The sequence below is a fragment of the Hippocampus bargibanti genome, linkage group LG10, assembly GCF_051943395.1.
Source record: "Hippocampus bargibanti isolate YZ-2025 linkage group LG10, ASM5194339v1, whole genome shotgun sequence".
Taxonomy (NCBI): domain Eukaryota; kingdom Metazoa; phylum Chordata; class Actinopteri; order Syngnathiformes; family Syngnathidae; genus Hippocampus; species Hippocampus bargibanti.
The window spans coordinates 15,661,299-15,680,399 of NC_142743.1; the positions used below are offsets into that span (position 1 = coordinate 15,661,299).

Genomic DNA, 19,101 nt, shown 5'->3' on the forward strand with positions numbered 1-19,101 from the left:
GCCCTCCAGTGGCCACCTCTGTTTCAACAGGCTGATAAATTCCTTATATGGAGCTTGGACGCCCTCTTCTAGCGGCTTTTGGGTGCAACACGAGGTTTTCAGACCAAATAAGTACAGCAAAATACAATGACGTGATGGAAGGACTGCTACAATGTGTCTTTTTTTGGTCAGGGGCGTTCCTTCAGTGACGTCACGTACGGACTCGTGACCAACTCAAAAACAAGAAGTCTTAAGACGTAAAATATAGCTATATGCGGTGGAATCTTTGTAAAATACGCCTAGTAGAAGTCATTTGAAGCCATTTTACAAATTATGGACACAACTTGTCCGGAGACGTCTGTTGTCCTTTAAGATTGTAATAGCCCCCTCTTATTTGTGAGGCATCTGCTTGAGTGGTGTACAAATAATGGAGAAAAAAATACAGTAATTGATATCCCACTAAAAGACTTGTAATTGCCTCCAAATGGCATACTATGGCATTCCTTTTTTTATTAGATGGAAAATGTTGACTTCCGAGACTCCAAGATCCGACAACATGGCTACAATGCACTACTTTTCTATTAGAATGGTTTAGAGGAATGCTGTGTCATCACAGAGCAATTCAATCGGATGGATGGACCGCCCAAAATATGCTTTTCCATCTTCTTACGATTTTGTTCGCATGCCATTGTTTCTTTTCCACAGATCCTGGTGACGAGAACGTTTTGGAAAAGTGGGGCACCTGCCTCGAATGGAACAACGGTCTTGATTCCTTTTATATGTAATATATTCAATTATCATTGAGTACGGGACTTTTAATCTTAACAGGGCTTGCATACGTTTTATATCCTAACATTGCTGATGAAAATGTTTGTAAGTATGTGTGCGTAGAGGTTCAAGTGTGCTTGTGTGAGTCTTTTTGCTTTGGGTTGGCTAATCTAAGCCAAAGAGATTTCCTTTTGTGAAGATCACATAGATTGCTTTTTTTTTTTTTTTTTTTTTTTGAAAGAGGACTAGTTGACAGACAACACTGCCGCAGGTGGACCAGTGTGAACCTGCTCATCTTTCTTTTGATGCCTTTTAAAAGAATCGTTTTGACAATTTCGCATTAACTTTGTCCCGCTACAACCACAAAGTGGTGCCTGAGTTTGCCACCCAGGCAAAGAACAAATTAGGAAAGGAGACAACGCCTTTAGGGAAAGGGGAGCAAACGAGTTGCTCACATTTTATTCATTTATATTTTACGGGGAAAGGATTGCATACTTTGCTTAGCCTCAATAATAACATGTCAGTTTTAACCAAAAAGAAGAGCTTGTGTGTAACCATTTACGATTTGATGTCAAAACTCTGATTGAGGCATTGGTTCAACAGATTGACTGATTTCTTTTATGTGGATTTAATATAGTCGGGACGCAAGCTGGAGAAACACTACTGACAGGGAAATTTGTACTTACAGAGTTTTTACTGAAATTTTGTTAAATAAAATTTAAGGATATATCAAACCTATCTGTCCATGTTTTGTTCACGCTCACACTCACACCTAGGGACAATTTGGAGTCTTCAATCAGCCTGCCATGCATGTTTTTGGAATGTGGGGGGAACCGGATGACCCGGAGAAAACCCACGCGGGCCCGGGGAGAACATGCAAACTCCACACAGGGAGGCCGGACCGGGTCTTGGACTCACAACCTCTGCATTGTGAAGCCGGCGTGCTAACCACTCCACGACCTGGCCGCCTGCATTGATAATCGAACCTCAAAATAGTGAGGGATTACTGTACACATAAAAACGAACTACAATGAGATGCAAATTATATTTAATGTACATTTCATTGAATGCACTGCATTGTCTGTTATCCATTGTTCAAACTGAAAAACATTGTTTTTAACAAATAACCATAAACCAGGGGTCTCAAAGTCATTTTTTGCCACGGACCACATTGTAGTTATGGGTTCCTCTCAAAGGGCCGTTATGAATTTGGGGAAGCCATTAGATTTTTTAATCCCTTCCACATATCACATATAGAGTGCACAACAAATGAATGAATAACTAGTTTTCAAATCTTAAGTCAAGAATAATGACTGTTATTGTGGTTTACATCCAAAAATATGACATTATGGTTAGGATTTTAGTAAGCATCATAGAATTTCATGAGTTGAAAAAAATTGTGACGGGCTGGATTTGGCCCCCGGGCCTTGACTTTGACTGTTGTAAACTGAATTTTAGTTGCGGAACGCTCAGCTGTTTGGAACATCCCACAGGTGAACAGGCTGCCTAGTTTGTAATAGGTGAGTGCCATGATTGGCTATACAATGAACGTCCCTGAATTGTTCAGTCATTCACAAGCAAAGATAGATGAGGTTCACCTCTTCTCATCAAGAAAATGCAGTAACAGTTTCAGAAACACAAGTAGCGTCAGACAACGGTGTTCTGTGGTCTGACAAGTCCATATTTCAGATACAGTGATACCGTGGCTTATGAACATAATTGGTTCCCAGACACTGTAAGGGTAAAAGTGTGTATCCCAAAAATTAATTTCCCATATGAAACCATTAAAATGAGAATAATCCATTCCCAGGTCCCCATAAAACATCATTTTCTAAGCTTTAAAACTACACAAAACATACCCTATTTTATCTATAATAAATGTGCTATGGTATTATAATTAAAGAAATAAACTGTACTGTATAATACATTCGTTTTATTTACCTTTGTGAAGGTCGTTGATGGCTTGATGGACTGGAGTGGCCGGTATCATCAGCATTAAACACTTGATGAGGAACGTAGCCTTCTTCTTTCACCATCTTGAGGAATGATCCCTTGTAGGTGCTTTCTCTGTGATAATTGTATCTAGTTCCTCATCAATTGTGTTCTGTTTAGCTGGGTTGATAGCTTTTTGCATCAAATGTACAGATGGCTTGTGCGGGTTATTTGTGGAGCCTGATTTTAACCTTGCAGTCTACACTCTGCCTTTGAACTATCAAAGTTGAAACTCTCACTGCCGTCTGCCTGTCTCTTTAATGTTTAAACCAACCCCCCCCCCCCCACTGCTGCGTTCTTGACCAATCACGTGGCTTTAACCGAAGACTGGGGGCAAGGAATAAAGGACAAAAACAGTCGGCTGCCATTTTGTTGTTAGAAGAATGGGCCCGTGCGCGAACGACACATCACTCATTGAGGCAGTTCCGTGTACAAAAAAAGTTTGTATGCCAGTGTAAAATTTTCATATATGTAACGTTTGTAAAAGTTTGTAAGACAAGGGTTCGTAAACCGAGGTATCACTGTATTGTGATTCAGTCTTGATGGGCTCCAACAAACCTTAAATGTATTTTCGAAGCAGAGTGATTTGATTACTCTGTGAGGTGACAAGTTGAAGTCCAACACGCACACATGCTGCAGCGTTGAGGCAGAACTCCAATTGTGGGAACGTTCGATGTCACCTTTAGATGACGTTGTCGAACATGCGCATGGATTGCATGATGTTCTCATCCTAGAAGGGAAGTATGGGTTATTAGATCTTAATGTCTTGTTGGAAGTAAGGTTTTGAAAAATATATACAGTATATCCACCTTCCGACATGTTTCTAAGAACTCATCAATGGTGATGATGCCGTCGTTGTTCTTGTCCATTTTCTACAAGGTGACAGACACATAATTAGCGTGATTGTGATTCATGTGCAGGAGTTTCCAACGACAGTGATACCTCAGCTTACAAACTGAATTGGTTCCCAGAAAGTGAGTGTAAGGCGAAAAGTGTGTCTTCCAAACATTAATTTCCCGTAGGAAACCATTAAAAATGAGAATAATCCGTTCCCAGGTCTCCATAAAACATATTTTTTTGTACTAAATAAGCCTTAAAACGACGCAAAATATACTTTATTTTATGTATAATAAATGTGCTATGGTAATTAAAGAAATAACCTGTACTGTATCATAAAGTCGTTTTATTTACCTTTGTGATGGTCGATGTAGTTGCCTCATGATGCTATCCGAGTGAAGTTGCCGTGCTTTCTCTGCGATAATACCCTCACTCCCAATGTGCCCTGCCAGCTGCTTTTCATTCATCCAAATCAACAGAAGTTTTTCAACCTCTTCTATTGCCTGAGATTGTTGCGTAGACAACACAGAAACACCCTTAGCCACACGTAGCAATGGTCGACTTAGTATACTGGTACAGGGACGCTAAGTCACACAAACGCACACCTTGTTTGTGTTTCTCGATGATCTCCTTCTTCTGCTCAACCGTAATTTTGTTTTGTGTCCTCTTTGGCTGAAGACTAGCCTGTGGTGGGGTCTTTTTCAGTCCCAAAAAAGCAAAAGTATCCATTCGATAGCAAACCACGTATGCCACGTATGCACTCAGAGAAAGGGTGTGTGGAAAAGTAGTCCGGCAGCCACGGTGGCGCTGTTCGGCCGTGTGGTTTGGGGTTCTTCCGCCGAAAACTAGTCCGTCAGCCATTGTGGCGCTCCGTGTGTTTCCCGAAAACTAGTTTGTATGCCAAGATAATGTCCGTCAGGTAAAAAGTTAATCAGCTAAAGCGTTCGTAAGCCCAGGTATCACTGGGTACTGATTGATGTGAATAGCTGCCAGTGTCATGCACAATGCTGACCTTTGAATTATGCCAATGTGTAGCTTAATATTTGATGTACATTTCTATTTTTCCAACCTGGAAGAAACGTTCCACGTGGTCCTGGGCAGCGCTGTCCCTCATGCAGGGGTAGGTATACTTGCCCATCATGTCATAAATGGAATGCATAATATCTGTCATCTCCTGACCAAAACAATTAGTCATCACCACAAGTTGTTAGTAAAACATGATAAAGTAAAGAGCTTTCAGCGAAGAGTGCTGACACCTCTCGAGTGATGCAACCATCTTTGTTGAGGTCGTACAGGTTGAAGGCCCAGTTGAGTTTATCTGTGACCGAGCCTCTGAGGATGATGGATAGACTGAAGACAAAGTCCTACGGTCCGGTCAAACCAAAGAACAGTAAATAGAGAGTAGAGGGCTATATTTCTGATTCACGTTTCTCTTCTAAACCACATTCTACGCCACGTCGTGTTGAGAGGTTATGACACAATTGATGCAGTGCCTCGAGCAGTAAACCTTTGTTGTGTGTTTTACCTCAAAGCTGACAGATCCGCTTTTGTGAGTGTCAAAAGCCTCAAACAGGAAATGTGCATACATACTTGAATCTGGAACAGGAACATTTTATATGAGTGAGATGCAGATTTATAAATAACAACCACATAACAAACAATTAAGACATCTACTCTTGGAGCAGGCAGGACAGTTGTTTTGTTAGCACTAGCATCAATGCTAATGTTACTGTTCAGATTTGTGGACGCTTGGTAACTATGACAGATAGGAAATGTTTTAAGTTTAGTGTTCGTTTTATCATGAATACAATTCAGTATTTGGTAACAGTAAACAGCTTTGTGATTGGCTCTTGTTTGTACTCTGCAACAGGATTTGTGTAAGTGTCATGGATATGTGTTATTATGTATTTAGTTTTTTTCCTAATGATGTGTTTGGTACAAAATAGAAAACAATGCTCATGACCAATAGTAAATTATTGTGGTGGTGGCAGCGTCAGGCCTTGGTGCTGTTTTTCTTCAGCGGGAATTGGGGCCAAGACAATATGGAAAGAATTATGAACAATTCCAACCAGCAGTCAGTGTTTTAGCATCAAACTGGCAGGCTCCTGCTTGAAAGCAAAGCCAGGAAATGCATGCTGGAAAAGCAGAAATTGATTTGGTGAAGCAGTGGCGGGTCGTGCAGATCACTCCTTGGCCTTCAGTAGTGCTATGTCTGAATCAACAAGCTGCGAGTGTGGTGTGATATTACTACACGTCCACCACAGGATGCTGTTGGACAGGAAATAACTTAACAGTGACTTCGTTTGTGTAAGCTCTCAGTCGTACGGGAGTGGTCCATTGATGAACAGGTTTCTTCAGCCGTCATCTGTACTTCTTTGAAGGTGTCGGACGTTTCGCTTCTTATTCAAGATGCTTCTTCAGCGAACTAAAGTTTAGCTGGTAGTTTCGGCCCTATATATATCCCTACTGTCCAGACGTGGCGGTGCCGGACTCTACTATGATTGGTCCCTGCTCTCAGGTTGGTGGGATCAGAGGACTACTCGCTGCGGCTCCACTGATTACCCCTATTGTACTGACTGACGACTGGCCTGATTGCCCTAATTGTCCTGGTATCACCTCATCAGCATAACTAAGCCTATGTTGCCTAAGCAGTCTGTTGTATAAATGATCCAAATTGAACCTCAGACCACCATGTCGGTTTAGTGAAGGATTCTGCTGTTTTATGAAAATTGCTTCTTTTACTCCCCTTTCAAACCATCTATTTTCTTTCGCTAAGATTTTAACCTCATTGTCATCAAATGAGTGGTTGCTAGCTGTTAGGTGCGTATGTACTGCCGATTGAGGCCCACTAGTATTATCCCTGCGATGTTGATAATATTTTTTTTTTGAGAATTTGTTGAGTCTCCCCAATGTACTGCTCTTTACAATTTTCATTCTTACAATGTATTGAATAAACTACAGTACTTTGATTTTCATTTGTGGTGCTTGTCTGGTTCTTTTCCTTGCACATCCTTGTAATTAGTGTCTTTAAATTTGCCATTTTGACAAGAACGTAGTTGTATTTTAAGAAGCAACAACAGAGACTGCAACTGACCTCCCTGAGGGAAGAATTGAGAGTAGATGTTTTTAAACGTTTCCTCATTCACTGCCCCACTGGGACACTCCTGAAAAGAGAAGATATAAAGACCCTCGCTCTTGCACGCGCATGAAAGTGGTTGCAGGCAAGAGCAAATGCTGCCAACGGCGCTCACATTTTTGAATCCTCTGTAGAGAATCTGCAGCTCTCTTTTACTGAAGTTAGTCTGCCCTATGAGACGCTCCAGGCCTTCGGGTCGATGACAGACTGCCGAAAATTCGGTCTCATCACTAACGCTATCTGCACAAAGCGGAGAAACACATCATTCCAGCACAAAAGATGCATTGCATGACTAACGTGAATGCGAAAGACCACTTGCTTTGATTGACGGACGGGCCGGAGCCAGAATGATAGCAGGGTAGCAGTTTGAGGAGGCGCTCCTTGACGGTCCTTTTGGTGGCTTTATTTGGTGGATTACCTGGAGAAAAAAAATTTGGTTGGCGAATGGGTATCTCACAGAAACGACACAACATATTTTGAAAAGGTGAGACAGCGATACCTCGGCTTACGAAAGCTTTAGCTACCGAACTTTTCGCCTTACCAACATTAAATTCACGAGAATATAATCTTGACATACGAACTAGTTTTCGAGAAACACACGTAGCGCCACAATGGCTGGCAGACTAGTTTTCGGCGGAAGAACACCAAACCACACGGCCGAACGGCGTCACTGTGGCTGCCGGACTACTTTTCCAGATCCACTTTCTTTGAGTGCACTCACTCGGTGTAGACGTGGTTTATTATGGAGTGGATACTTTTGCTTTTTTGGGACCGAAAAAGACCCCACAGGCTAGTGTTAAACCGAAGAGGACACAAAAGAAAATTACGGTCAAGCAGAAGAAGGAGATCATCGAAAAACACGAACGAGGTGTGCGTTTGTGTGACTTAGCGTCCCAGTAGGAGTATGCTAAGTCGACCATTGCTACGTGTGGCCAAGGGTGTTTTTGTGTTGTCTAAGCAACGGTCTCAGGCAATAGAAGAGGTTGAAAAACTTGTGTTGATTTGGATTACCAAAAAGCAGCTAACAGGGGACATTGTTAGTGAATGTATTATCGCAGAGAAAGCACGGCAACTTCACTCGGATATCATCAAGAGGCAACTACATCAACGACCATCACAAAAGTAAATAAAACGACTTTATGATAGAGTACAGTTTATTTCTTTAATTACAATACAATAGCACATTTATTATACATAAAATAAGGTACATTTTGTGTAGTTTTAAGGCTTATTTAGTAGAAAAGTATGTTTTATGGGGGCCTGGAAACGGATTATTCTCATTTTTAATGGTTTCCTATGGGAGATTAATGTTTGGAAGACATACTTTTCGCCTTACACACACTTTCTGGGAACCAAATACGTTCGTAAGCTGAGGTATCACTGAACTCTCGTCTCAGTTGTTTAACCAATGGCGTGTACTTAGCCAGTGTGAAATCTGGACTAATTAAACCCAAAGCTCTTATTCTTATGCCTGAATGGCACCAAGTAGATTGAGTGGTTTTTACCGAGTTGGGGGTTCAATACAATGCTCTAAAAAGTCTTAATGTTTTGTTGTGTGTGGGAATGTGGGAAAGCCACTGTTCACAAAACCAAACGTTATTGATTTTGTTATAGTTATTTGCCAAACGAACATTTCATTAAAGTTTGTTGTCTTCAAATTGGGTGTTCATCAAACTATTTGCGTTGATTAAAGAGGAGACATAAAACACATCATTCCAACACTGTAAAAAATGCTGTACAATGTTGGTTCATTTAAAAATTACAATATTGTGTGATTACCTGAAAAATAATTCAGATAATAAAGGTCTCTAGTTTTATTCAGCATAGCACCATTTTTGTTTAAATAAAAATGTGAATACAAACGGTCCCATAATAAAAATACAATATAATCTCTTTTTAAGTACTCAATGTCCCTTTAACACCCCCCCCCCCTCCGCCCTGTAATCGTCAATCGTCAATGTTTAGAAGTTGAGGCCATTTCAGACCACGCCAACATAATTTATTGAAATAATGAGGTTCCAATACCTCCAATATTTTTTATTCGTCCCACGAATTCTCCGGCAATTGTTTCCAAGCGAACTGGGTAGTGCAATGATAAATGCTGCCAGCAGAGGGCAATGTTGCTACGTATCTCCATTGGCCAAGATATACACGACCGGTACTTTCTCTACTGGAAACGTGAACAAGCACACATGTTGAATAATTCTGAACCCTATGACTGTTGAGAAATCTCAATTTAAATCTCCAAATCCCGCTAACGGCCAAAGCCAATCTATGAATTGGATTGGATTGGATGTGCCTTTATTAGTCTCACAGTGGAGAAATTTACATTTCACAGCAGCAAAGTGATGAAAGACGAATGACGTTTTTAATTATGAGGGTGGGCCAAGGATTGGCACGTATGAGGGGACAGTCACAAATCTTTGAGGGGTCATTGTTCTCCAGCGCCTTTTACCATATCTAACGGATAAATTCCCTACTTGTTCTCAGCCACAAACCCTACTCGAGAAAAATATGCTACAATTTACCTACGAGAAGAATTGAGTATGATTTATTTGTTGTTGTTCCCTGAACAAATAAAGATTTTTGGAGAAATATATTAATAGGAATATTCTTGTTTTTATTATGTTATTAGCAATTACATCGTTGAATGCTAACTATTTTCATTGTAGATAAACTTTCATTTGCATCTGGTTGACTGGATTTGACTGATTTGTAATGTTCAAAGTTTACACATGCAGCAGAACAAAGGATAGACGAAAATCTACTTCCAGCTGAAAAATGGTCACTTTTTTTAGCAGTCAGCTTTAGGAAATAGTTGCATTTCATCAGATTTCAACGTTATTTTAATTTTAAGTAAAAAGATGTTTGTGCAAGTGCATGAGTGCCTATGCATGTCACCTGTACCCTGCATTGAATGCCTGTTTTTATGTGACTGTTACAAAATGGAGCAATCGTCCTGATCCAAGGGCACATAATTGCTTTCCAGTGTTTTTGTAAAGGAACTTTTGCTGCGATGTGGCGTTTATATGAGGCAGATGAGGTTTTTGCACAAAATGCCACTTTTGATGGCTGCCTCCTACTTTCGGTATGACAAAAACATCCTGCTGCTTACAGAAACTCCTATCTCTCACCATGGTTGAAGATTTTCTTCCTCGAAAGAAAATTATCCATTCATTCATGTTCTAATCCGCTGATCCTTACAAGGGACACTGGTTTGCCAAAGCCTATCCCAGCTGTCTTCTGGCAGTCCACCCAGAACTGGTTGCCAGCCAATCACAGGGAACACATAGACAAACAACCATTCGTGTTCATAGGAACAATTTAGATGTGTTCCACCCGCAAGACTTGAATGTGGAAGGAAACCCACGCAGGCACGGGGAGAACACGCAAACTCCACACAGGAATGCCTCTGCACTGTGAGGCCCAATGCAGACTGTAAGGCGATGGCAAATCCGAAACCCCGTTGGACAGAAAATCTATCTAACACACATATACTCAAAGCCATTAAAAGACAACCGACACCATTTTTTTGTTTCCGAACTGACATCAGAAAAACGTATTATAGCATCTAAAATACCCAAAACACGCAGGATGATATTTTTAGTCACATGCAAAACACCAATAAAAATTACTTAAAGTGTCCAAAAACTACTTCAAAATGACCTTGGAGATGCTGAGTTTCAGAAGGTCCCGCCCCCTTGTTCGTGACGTCACGCCAGGACGTCTTTGCCTTGCTCTAGAATCAAAACAATGGCTTCAGATTCGGAGAAGATGCTTTCTTGTTACTCATCCAGATGTGAATATGAATCAAATAGTTCTAAAGAGGAAAGCATAAATGTTCGCAGTCGATTAAAGAAGTCCTCCCGTATCAATTCGAGCCGTCAGGACTCCAATGTAGCGTCCCAGAAAATGCACAAGATGGCGCCCAAACTCCGTTGGAAATGGGCTGATTTGTCTGCTGGGAATTTGTGTCAACGAGTATGAAATAGTAGTAGTCTTGGAGCAACACACAATGATTCACCATCGCGTTATTTATGTGTTTTCCTTCTAATTTTGCCATCAACACGGATCAACACGAAGTTTTCAGACCAAACAAAGTACCCAAAATGCATTTTGTGTCGCTTTCCTGGTCAGGGGCGTCCCAGACGCGACGTCAGGCATCATCATCTACTTGCAAACAAGACTTCCTGAATATTCAGCGCGAGTCTTAAAACGTAAAATATAGCTGTATGCCGTGGAATCTTTGTAAAATACGCTCAGTTGAAGTCATTTCAAGTGATTTTACAAATTATGGAGGCGTCAGATGTCCTTTAAGTCAAGTAAAATTATTGGAAAACAACAGTTGTGAATTAAATTGCTTAACTTATTCACTGTCATTCACAAATGTATTCGGGAATTGAAAGTATGACGTAGAGCGCCATTCCCGAATTTGTTCGGGTTTTGTTTTTTTCTTGTGTTGGGTGCTGATAAAGCGCCGCGGATGGCCTCTGGCAATGTTTTTTTTTCCTTACCACAAGAGGGCAGCATTTCCTTTTTTTCCAAGTGAGTACAGGTAACATCCGACTTACGCACGAGTTCCGGTCCGACCAAACGACTGCAAGTCAAAATGGCCATAAGTCGAAATCCATTCAAAATGTTGAAAAGAGTCTCGGAGGCTAAATGACTGGCAAACTTCCCCTGCTCTGGTGCCATCACACGTTCGATTGCTGTGCAAGAGTGAGATGCTGGCTAGCTAACCAAAATTGTCGTACACGTTGCTGGCCTGCTAGCGCATTGCGGTGCCAGGCGTAGAATAAAAAAAATTAAAATAGAGTCTGAGGTCGTGGTTGTAAGTGCGGGTGGTCGTAAGTCGAGCAGGTCGTAAATTGGATGTTTCCTGTACTTTGTTCCAGCTTCAGATTTTGTTAAATCGCTATATAAACCAATATGTATGTATTGCATTGTATTTTGGACAGCCGCTGTTATTTCAAGCTCATATAACTCTAGACCTATATAATTTAGGAATTAAGTCTTTTTTTCTGATGAAAGAAGAGAGTCTAAGGTTTCTAACACTATATTGAATGTTGATGTAGTCCTAAAACTCAATATTCTGTGGGTCCTGGAATTTGAGTGACAATGACAAAAACCTTAACACTGGAGTGGGCATATTTTGCACGTCTGGCAGTGAATGAGTTAATAATGAATTAAAAAAGTGTATTATTTCATTGAATAAATATAAGAATTGGAGTTATACATGTAGGTCAATGCTTCTGATAGCGTTGAGGTCAGGGGTGCCCAAATTGTATTGTATGATTAATATTTTGTATTAAATCCAAATGGAAGACAGGTGAATGATCAAAATTAGAATGAATTAGGAAATGACCTTTATACTATCTACTTGCTGATTGTGCATGTGTGTGCTGCTATTCTTCGTCGAGAGCTTCGCTGAGGAAATGTCAATCAAATGTTCAAATATGGCAGCTGTGGCCGGATGGAAAAGCAAGTAAAATTGGACGACACTTGTCGTCTTCATGACACCGAAGGGCAAAAACGATGCAGTCATTTTTGTCTTTCTGCCGATTGAGCGGATTGAAGCAGAGAGAAGAGAAAATAAGTTTCCTTGGCGATGGCATTTTTTCTTCCCCGGCAACTATTTTTAGAAGAGAAGATTGATCACGCCGGAATTTGATAAGAACAGTATGTGCGCATGCGCGCAAACACACACACATTCACATATACACACCAGAGTTGCAGGTGCTAATTTGTCTAACAGTGCATGTTTTAGTTAGACGCAATTAACAATACAAGCACATTTCAGCATTTCCATAAAATGGTTAAATGTGTTTCCAAAACACATCTCCCTCAAAGATTGGCCCTGAGCTTGCCTTCCGGCTGACTTTGATTGTTTCAATCAATTTCATTGTATATGCCACTCACTGAGGCAGATCAATACACTCTACCCTGCTGCTCCGAACACAATTAAAAGACTCGTATGCACTCTTTTACCAGCTGAGGATGAGACACCAGGACAAGACAAATGAGAATAAAAAAAAACACTTGGAAAATATGCATCAGGAAGTTTCACAAAACGATAGCCGCCACTTAACGCGTCCATTCATAGTGAGTCCTATCATACAGAAAACTATCAGAACAGAAAATAGGGATTACAATATCCATCCTTCCATCATCCAAACCAAACAAAACCCCAAATCTAAATTTGGGTCTTTCACAGCACAAAAACAGAGAAGCAACATATCACAAAGACACCCAACTATAGTTTGCTCTAAACTGATTGGCGGGTCAAAATCAGAATGGTGAATTTGAATTGATAAATTAGCCCATGATGAAGTCATATACGCATCGTCAAAGGTTAGAAAAAAATTCACACCTATTTTTAAAAAGTGACGTGTAGCTAGTACAGACATTTTTTACTTAACTGAATAGACTCAACATCAAAATGTTGTGCAATCAAATTAACACTCAAGTACAGACATCTTAAATTTTTATTTCAGTCCACACAAACTGCCTGAGGCTTCCTTGGACATGATGAGCAACATTAGATGTGCACACAGTGGGCAAACCGTGAGATCATAATAACACGATGTTCCCCCAAAAAATGAAACCATCGATATATTAAATTAGAGGATATCATCGGATCTGTATACAGCGTATGTAACATTTGCCTGGGGTGTAAGAATCAGATTTTTAAGCTATTTAATATGCCGTGATAGGCCCATATTGACTTGTCCAGAAATCAATATAAGTCAAAGGAAATAAATGTTTATAATATATGAATAATCATTGTGGATAAATATGGTTTCAGTGTTTGATATTAACAATACAAAAAAGTATGTGAAGTGAAGAGTGAACTCAGTGATGCTTTTTATCAACAATATGGGATGGTAGTCATGTATTTACATCAAATGACATTCCATTGGGGCCAAATTGACGCCAAACAAAGCGGTCCAACCCGATGCCCTCCGGCCGTGACGCAAATCACTCTAAAAGTAGACTGCCAGAGTATTTATCTATTAACTATCTAGCTAGTTATTTGACTAGCTATCTAACAGCTATTTGGCTAGCTATCTAATATCTATCTAATGGCTAGCTACCGAGCTATCTATTTGCGATCTATTAGCTGTCTATTAGGTGGCCGGCAGGCTATCTAGCTGGCTAGCGAGCTAGCTAGTTATCAGCTATCTAGCTAGCTATCTATTAGCTATCTATTAGCTCGCTAGCTAGCTTTCTATCTATTTGAGTTGCATGTGGCTGCCGTTGCCTCCCCACAGAAAAACGTATCCTGTGACTGTCAAGTGACCTTGAGAGTTTTGAAAGGCGCTTACAAATGAAATGTATTATTATTATTATTATTATTAAATGATGAGTAGTTTATTTGAATGTCGCCGATGTCGTTGGCTTTTTATCGAGCATCTTCATCTTTATTAAGTTCAGTATTGAGTTGCTTGTTCTGTAGCCCCAGTCACAAGCCAGTCTCTCATTGTGCCAAGCCCGGATAAATACAGAGGGTTGAGTCAGGAAGGGCATTTGACGTAAAAGCTTGGCCTAAACAAACATGCGAATTAAACCTCTGAAGATGGAGGACACTGATTCGCTGTGGCGAACCCTGAAGGGAAAAGCCGAAAGGAAAAGAAGAAGTAGGCTACACTTATTACCAGTGATGACACATTAAAAAGCCATTAGGTGCAAACATTTTTGGGAATCTTCAACCAAGACAATAAGCTTGATGGGCAACGCCTCTGATGATATCTCACATTTTTCTCCCCAATCACTTTCCAAACAGACTTTCTTTCATCACGCCATCCTAAAAAGGGTTTGGCCCAGCTCAATCAATCATGTCGCCTCTGCGCTTCTCGTAATCCTCACTGGGACTCCACTCACATTCTGGATGACCCTTTCCTTCCAAACTGTACCCTCTCTCGCGCAGCTTTGAAAACGCACACACCCGGCCAGACGGGAAAGGGGTTTCTATCAGATGTCAATGCTTCGACTGTCATGAATATATGTAATGAAACATCAAACCACACAAAAAAAAACATTTGCTCCTTGGACCACGTGTCAACTGGCAAACAAAAAAATGCAACGGAGATGAGGCAAAAACACACAGAAATACACACATGGGCTCACACAAATGTTTTGCGACGAATTTACTTTTTAGTCACGCAAAGTGTGACAGTAAGTGATGCGCAGACTCTTTAGTCGAGAGGGGATACTGATAACTGGGCAAAAATCCAACATCTCTGATGCGTACTTTTTCACACCGAGCTCATCCATATTTAATGTACTGTTCATCCAAGGTGCTTCTTTGCTTGTCATCAATATTGTTTGCCATTTTTTTTCTTTTGGGCAAGTACTCGACTATACATTCATTTTATACAGTTAAAATGATAAAGTAGTACTATGAAGGTTCAATGTTCTAAAAGTGGGGGAGAATTTACAGTTTGACTGAATTGGAGGTGAAATAAATGTATGTTATAATGTTCCATTTTAGGGGTCTGAAGATTGAATTCTATGAAGTGACCCGTCCTGGTTTTCTTGGCCATTCCCACTGGTTTTGTCAAACTCTCGGGTGACTTTATATATTCTTCTGGAGCTGCCGTTTGAGTCCTTCTATACGTGATGAAAAGAAGGAAAATTGAATTAAAACATTAGCAAGTTAGCCTTTACACTACACTACTGTTTCGGCGTATACTTCTGCCTTCGTCAGAGTGACACTCTGGGGTGGATCATTCGAACTCTTCCAATGAGCGTTCACCTTGGTCTTTCTGATTAACAGTAGACTAAATTGCTAATATTTTTCCAATCGTTTTGAGAATACCACAGAGGCTGGACAAGAACAAATAAAATTTGCTCGGTTCTCATTCTACTTAAAAAAATAAATAAATAGAATTGTTGATGAAGCGTTTTATTAGGCACATCTATTACGTGAAGTTGTAAACACACTAATTGTGTTCATGAGTGGAGTGTGTTGTTCTAATCCCTCTCGTGATGACTGACGTCTATCCAAACAAAGGGCCGATTGTGTGTTTTGTGGAGTGTGTTAATGCACCTGTTGACTGTTTGGTTAAGCAAACATGAAATAGCCATCACAGCAGCAGAAATAACCACCTGACATGAAATGAAACCTTCATTCTAATAAGTCTGTTAAAGGACAACCGACGCCTCTGGACAGGTTGTGTCCATAATTTGTAAAATCACTTCAAATGACTTCTACTGAGCGTATTTTACAAAGATTCCACCGCATATAGCTATATTTTACTCGCGCTGAATATTCAGGAAGTCTTGTTTGCGAGTTGGTGATGATGCCTGACGTGACGTCACGTCTGGAATGCCCCTGACCGAGAAAGCGACACACAATGCATTTTGGGTATTTTGTTTGGTCTGAAAACTTCGTGTTGATCCGTGTTGATGGCGAAATTAGAAGGAAAACACATAAATAATGCGATGGTGAGTCGTTGTGTGTTGCACCAAGACTAATATTTGATACTAGTTGACACAAATTCCCAGCAGACAAATCAGCCCATATCCAACGGAGCTTGGGCGCCATCTTGTGCATTTTCCGGGACGCTACATTGGAGTCCAGAGGCCTCAACATGATCCGGAAGGACTTCTTTAATCGATTGCAAACATTTATGCTTTCCTCTTCAGAACTATTTGAATCATATTCATAACTGGATGAGTAACAAGAAAGCATCTTCTCTGAATCTGAAGCCATTATTTTGATTCTAGAGGAAGGCAAGACATCTTGGCGTGATGTCACGAACAAGGGGGCGGGACCTTCTGAAACTCGGCATCTCCAAGGTCATTTTGAAGTAGTTTTGGGACAATTTAACTCATTTTTATTGGTGTTTTGTATCTGACTAAAAATATCACCCTGCGTGTTTTGGGTATTTTAGATGCTATAAAACGTTTTTCTGATGTCAGTTCGGAAGCAAAAAAATGGTGTCGGTTGTCCTTTAAAACATCCAGCTCTGCATACTCGTGTTCAAAGATTTAGTATGGGAAGCAGGCACTCGGTTATTTTTGGTGACAATGTCTATTTTGGGATGATCTGAGAGGAATAATTTATTGTGCTTGTCTTTGCAAGAAAGTAAAAATAAAAGGGTGGGATGAGGGAGAGAGAAGAGCGTCTCACTGTTCTAATTACACTCCAAACACACTGAGGAACTTCGCTGGAGATGACAGACTTTGACTTGATGTTTGCCTGCGCCTCCATTCTTCCTTGATTCCTCTCTCTCTTTTTCTCTCGCTCCGTCTACACCAGGAGTGTCAAACTCGTTTTTTTCCCCGCGGGCCACATTATAGTTATGGTTTCCTATCGAGGGCCGTTATGAATTTGGGGAAACCCTTATGTTTCATTTCCTCCATACAGAACACACAACAAATGAATGAATAACTGGTTTTATAATCTAAAGTCATGAATAATGACTGTTGTTGTGGTTCACATACGACAATTTGAAATTTTGGTTTGGACTTTGGATGGCAAGCATCATGGCACTTGACATGCTTGATTTGCTTTCACGGGCCGAATAAAATAATGTGGCGGGCCAGATTTGGCCCTCGGGCCTTGACTTTGACACCCATGGTATACGCGCTCACTTATAGACTTCAACTCATTAAGAATTTAATAATTAAGACTGAATAATCTCCTTTAATGCTGTTAATACTGGCTGCATTATTATCCTAATCACACACTGATTAGTTTCACAGTAACATCTAAATGCTGTTATGAATTTGGGGAAGCCATTAGAATGTTTAATTCCCTCCACATATTACATAGAGCGCATAAGTCATTAATTAAGTCAAAAATAATGACTGTTATTGGATTGAATTGCATGTACCTTTATTCGTCTCACAGTGGAGACATTTACATTTCACAGCAGCAAACCAGGAAAAGAAAGAAAGAAGTAGAACACAAAATACATGAGCTTCTGGAAAGGCAGCCACTCTCGCAGCGCCATCTTGAAGTTAAAAAATGTGGTTTACATGGGACAATGTGAAATTTTGCTTGGGAATTTCCTGGCATTGACATGCTTGATTTGCTTTCACGGGCCAAATACAATGATAAGGCAGGCCACATTTGACCCCAAGACCTCGACACCTGTGATCTATCTGATCACCAGTCAATTGACTTTTCGACAAACAAGTTTTCACACTCACAGTAACAGCTGCAGACAATTTTGATTCGTTAATTAACCTTATTTGTGATCGGAACGTGTTTGGAAGTGCAAGCTCGGAGAAAACTAGCAAACGTCACACAGAAAGTCTGAAGCTGAGATTTGAACCCAAATGTTAGAGAAGCGAGACATATGTCAAACATCACAAACTCAGTTTAAACAATCTAAAGTGCTCATTTAATGTAACACTGAGTGTATCCCCAAAGTATGGAAACACACACAATAAAGAAACGTGTTTATTTACAATGTTATCTTCAATGTGATTCCTAACATTTGCGATGTTTTTACAACATTCACTCACATACAATGCACTCTAATTTAGAGACAAAGGTGGATAATTTGTGTAATTAGTCCCAAAAATTGCTCTTCCGCCGAATTACAGAAGGGTGGTAGATAAGTGACCTCTGAATTCCTTTTTTTTTGTTTCTTCTGTAAAATATGCGCTTTGACCCAGCAAACGGTTCAGAAAAAAACTGCTTGTTGTGAATTATGTTAGAAATAAAGTCAAATGAGACTGCAGCCGTGAATATAATTAAAAAGCTAATCACACTAAACTATCTTGCTTGTAGACAAGTATATTTTTTAAGTTTTAAAGCTTGTACTAACAGTACAGTGTACTGGAAGCGAACCGAGTGGAGATCAAAACCATCCACAAGAAAGAGACAAACGATAAGGGGCGAAATGAGATTCAATCGCCTACCTGTAAGAGGGTCGTAAGATCGATCCAACTCCGTGGAGTCCGACAAGATGTGATCCTGACTTTGGGATTTCATGCTTGTCACTTGACTTTACAGGACCCGCAAGACCTTCATCTCGCATCCCTTGCCAAGGCTGCAAAATCGGGAAGATCGCGTAGGAGCTTGATTGTGTCGATGATCCCGCTCCCCCTCCTTTGCTCATTCAATCTGCTCTTTCCGCACGAACTTTCAAAACACTGTTGGCTCGATTCGTCCGATCACGAGGGTAGAAAAATACCACCCATGGGAGAGGAACGAGATTGGGCACGAAGATGTGCGACAAAGAGACAAACTTAATTCATTTTTTTCTATCCGAGCATCTCGTTAGATATCGCACACATTCGTTCGGTTCGTCAGGCAATACTAATGATCGATTGACTCAATCAAGATTTTTTGACAAATGTAGGAATTTTATTTATTTGCTAATATAGGATGTTTTTAGCATGTGTATATCACTAATTCTAACAGTCACAAG

At 40.3% G+C, this 19,101-nt stretch overlaps 2 protein-coding genes across 2 annotated transcripts in view; one reads left to right on the forward strand and one right to left on the reverse strand.

The window, feature by feature from the left end:
- The window catches only part of jupa (junction plakoglobin a), a 20,510-nt gene extending 19,025 nt beyond the window's left edge, over positions 1-1,485 (forward strand). The window contains exon 16 of the mRNA XM_089007251.1: positions 685-1,485. The gene's annotated coding sequence lies outside the window, so the exon portion shown is untranslated. The remainder of the gene's footprint in view (positions 1-684) is intronic.
- LOC148892638 (A-type potassium channel modulatory protein KCNIP2-like) lies at positions 947-18,789 on the reverse strand. The gene is made up of 9 exons (XM_089007252.1): positions 18,590-18,789; positions 7,032-7,130; positions 6,828-6,952; positions 6,671-6,740; positions 5,102-5,172; positions 4,833-4,940; positions 4,646-4,750; positions 3,549-3,611; positions 947-3,469 (listed from the first exon to the last, which is right to left on the reverse strand). The coding sequence occupies exons 1-9, from the start codon at positions 18,660-18,662 to the stop codon at positions 3,422-3,424; spliced, it is 762 nt and encodes a 253-aa protein (XP_088863378.1). The 5' UTR covers positions 18,663-18,789; the 3' UTR covers positions 947-3,421.
- Between the last annotated feature and the right edge of the window lie 312 nt (positions 18,790-19,101).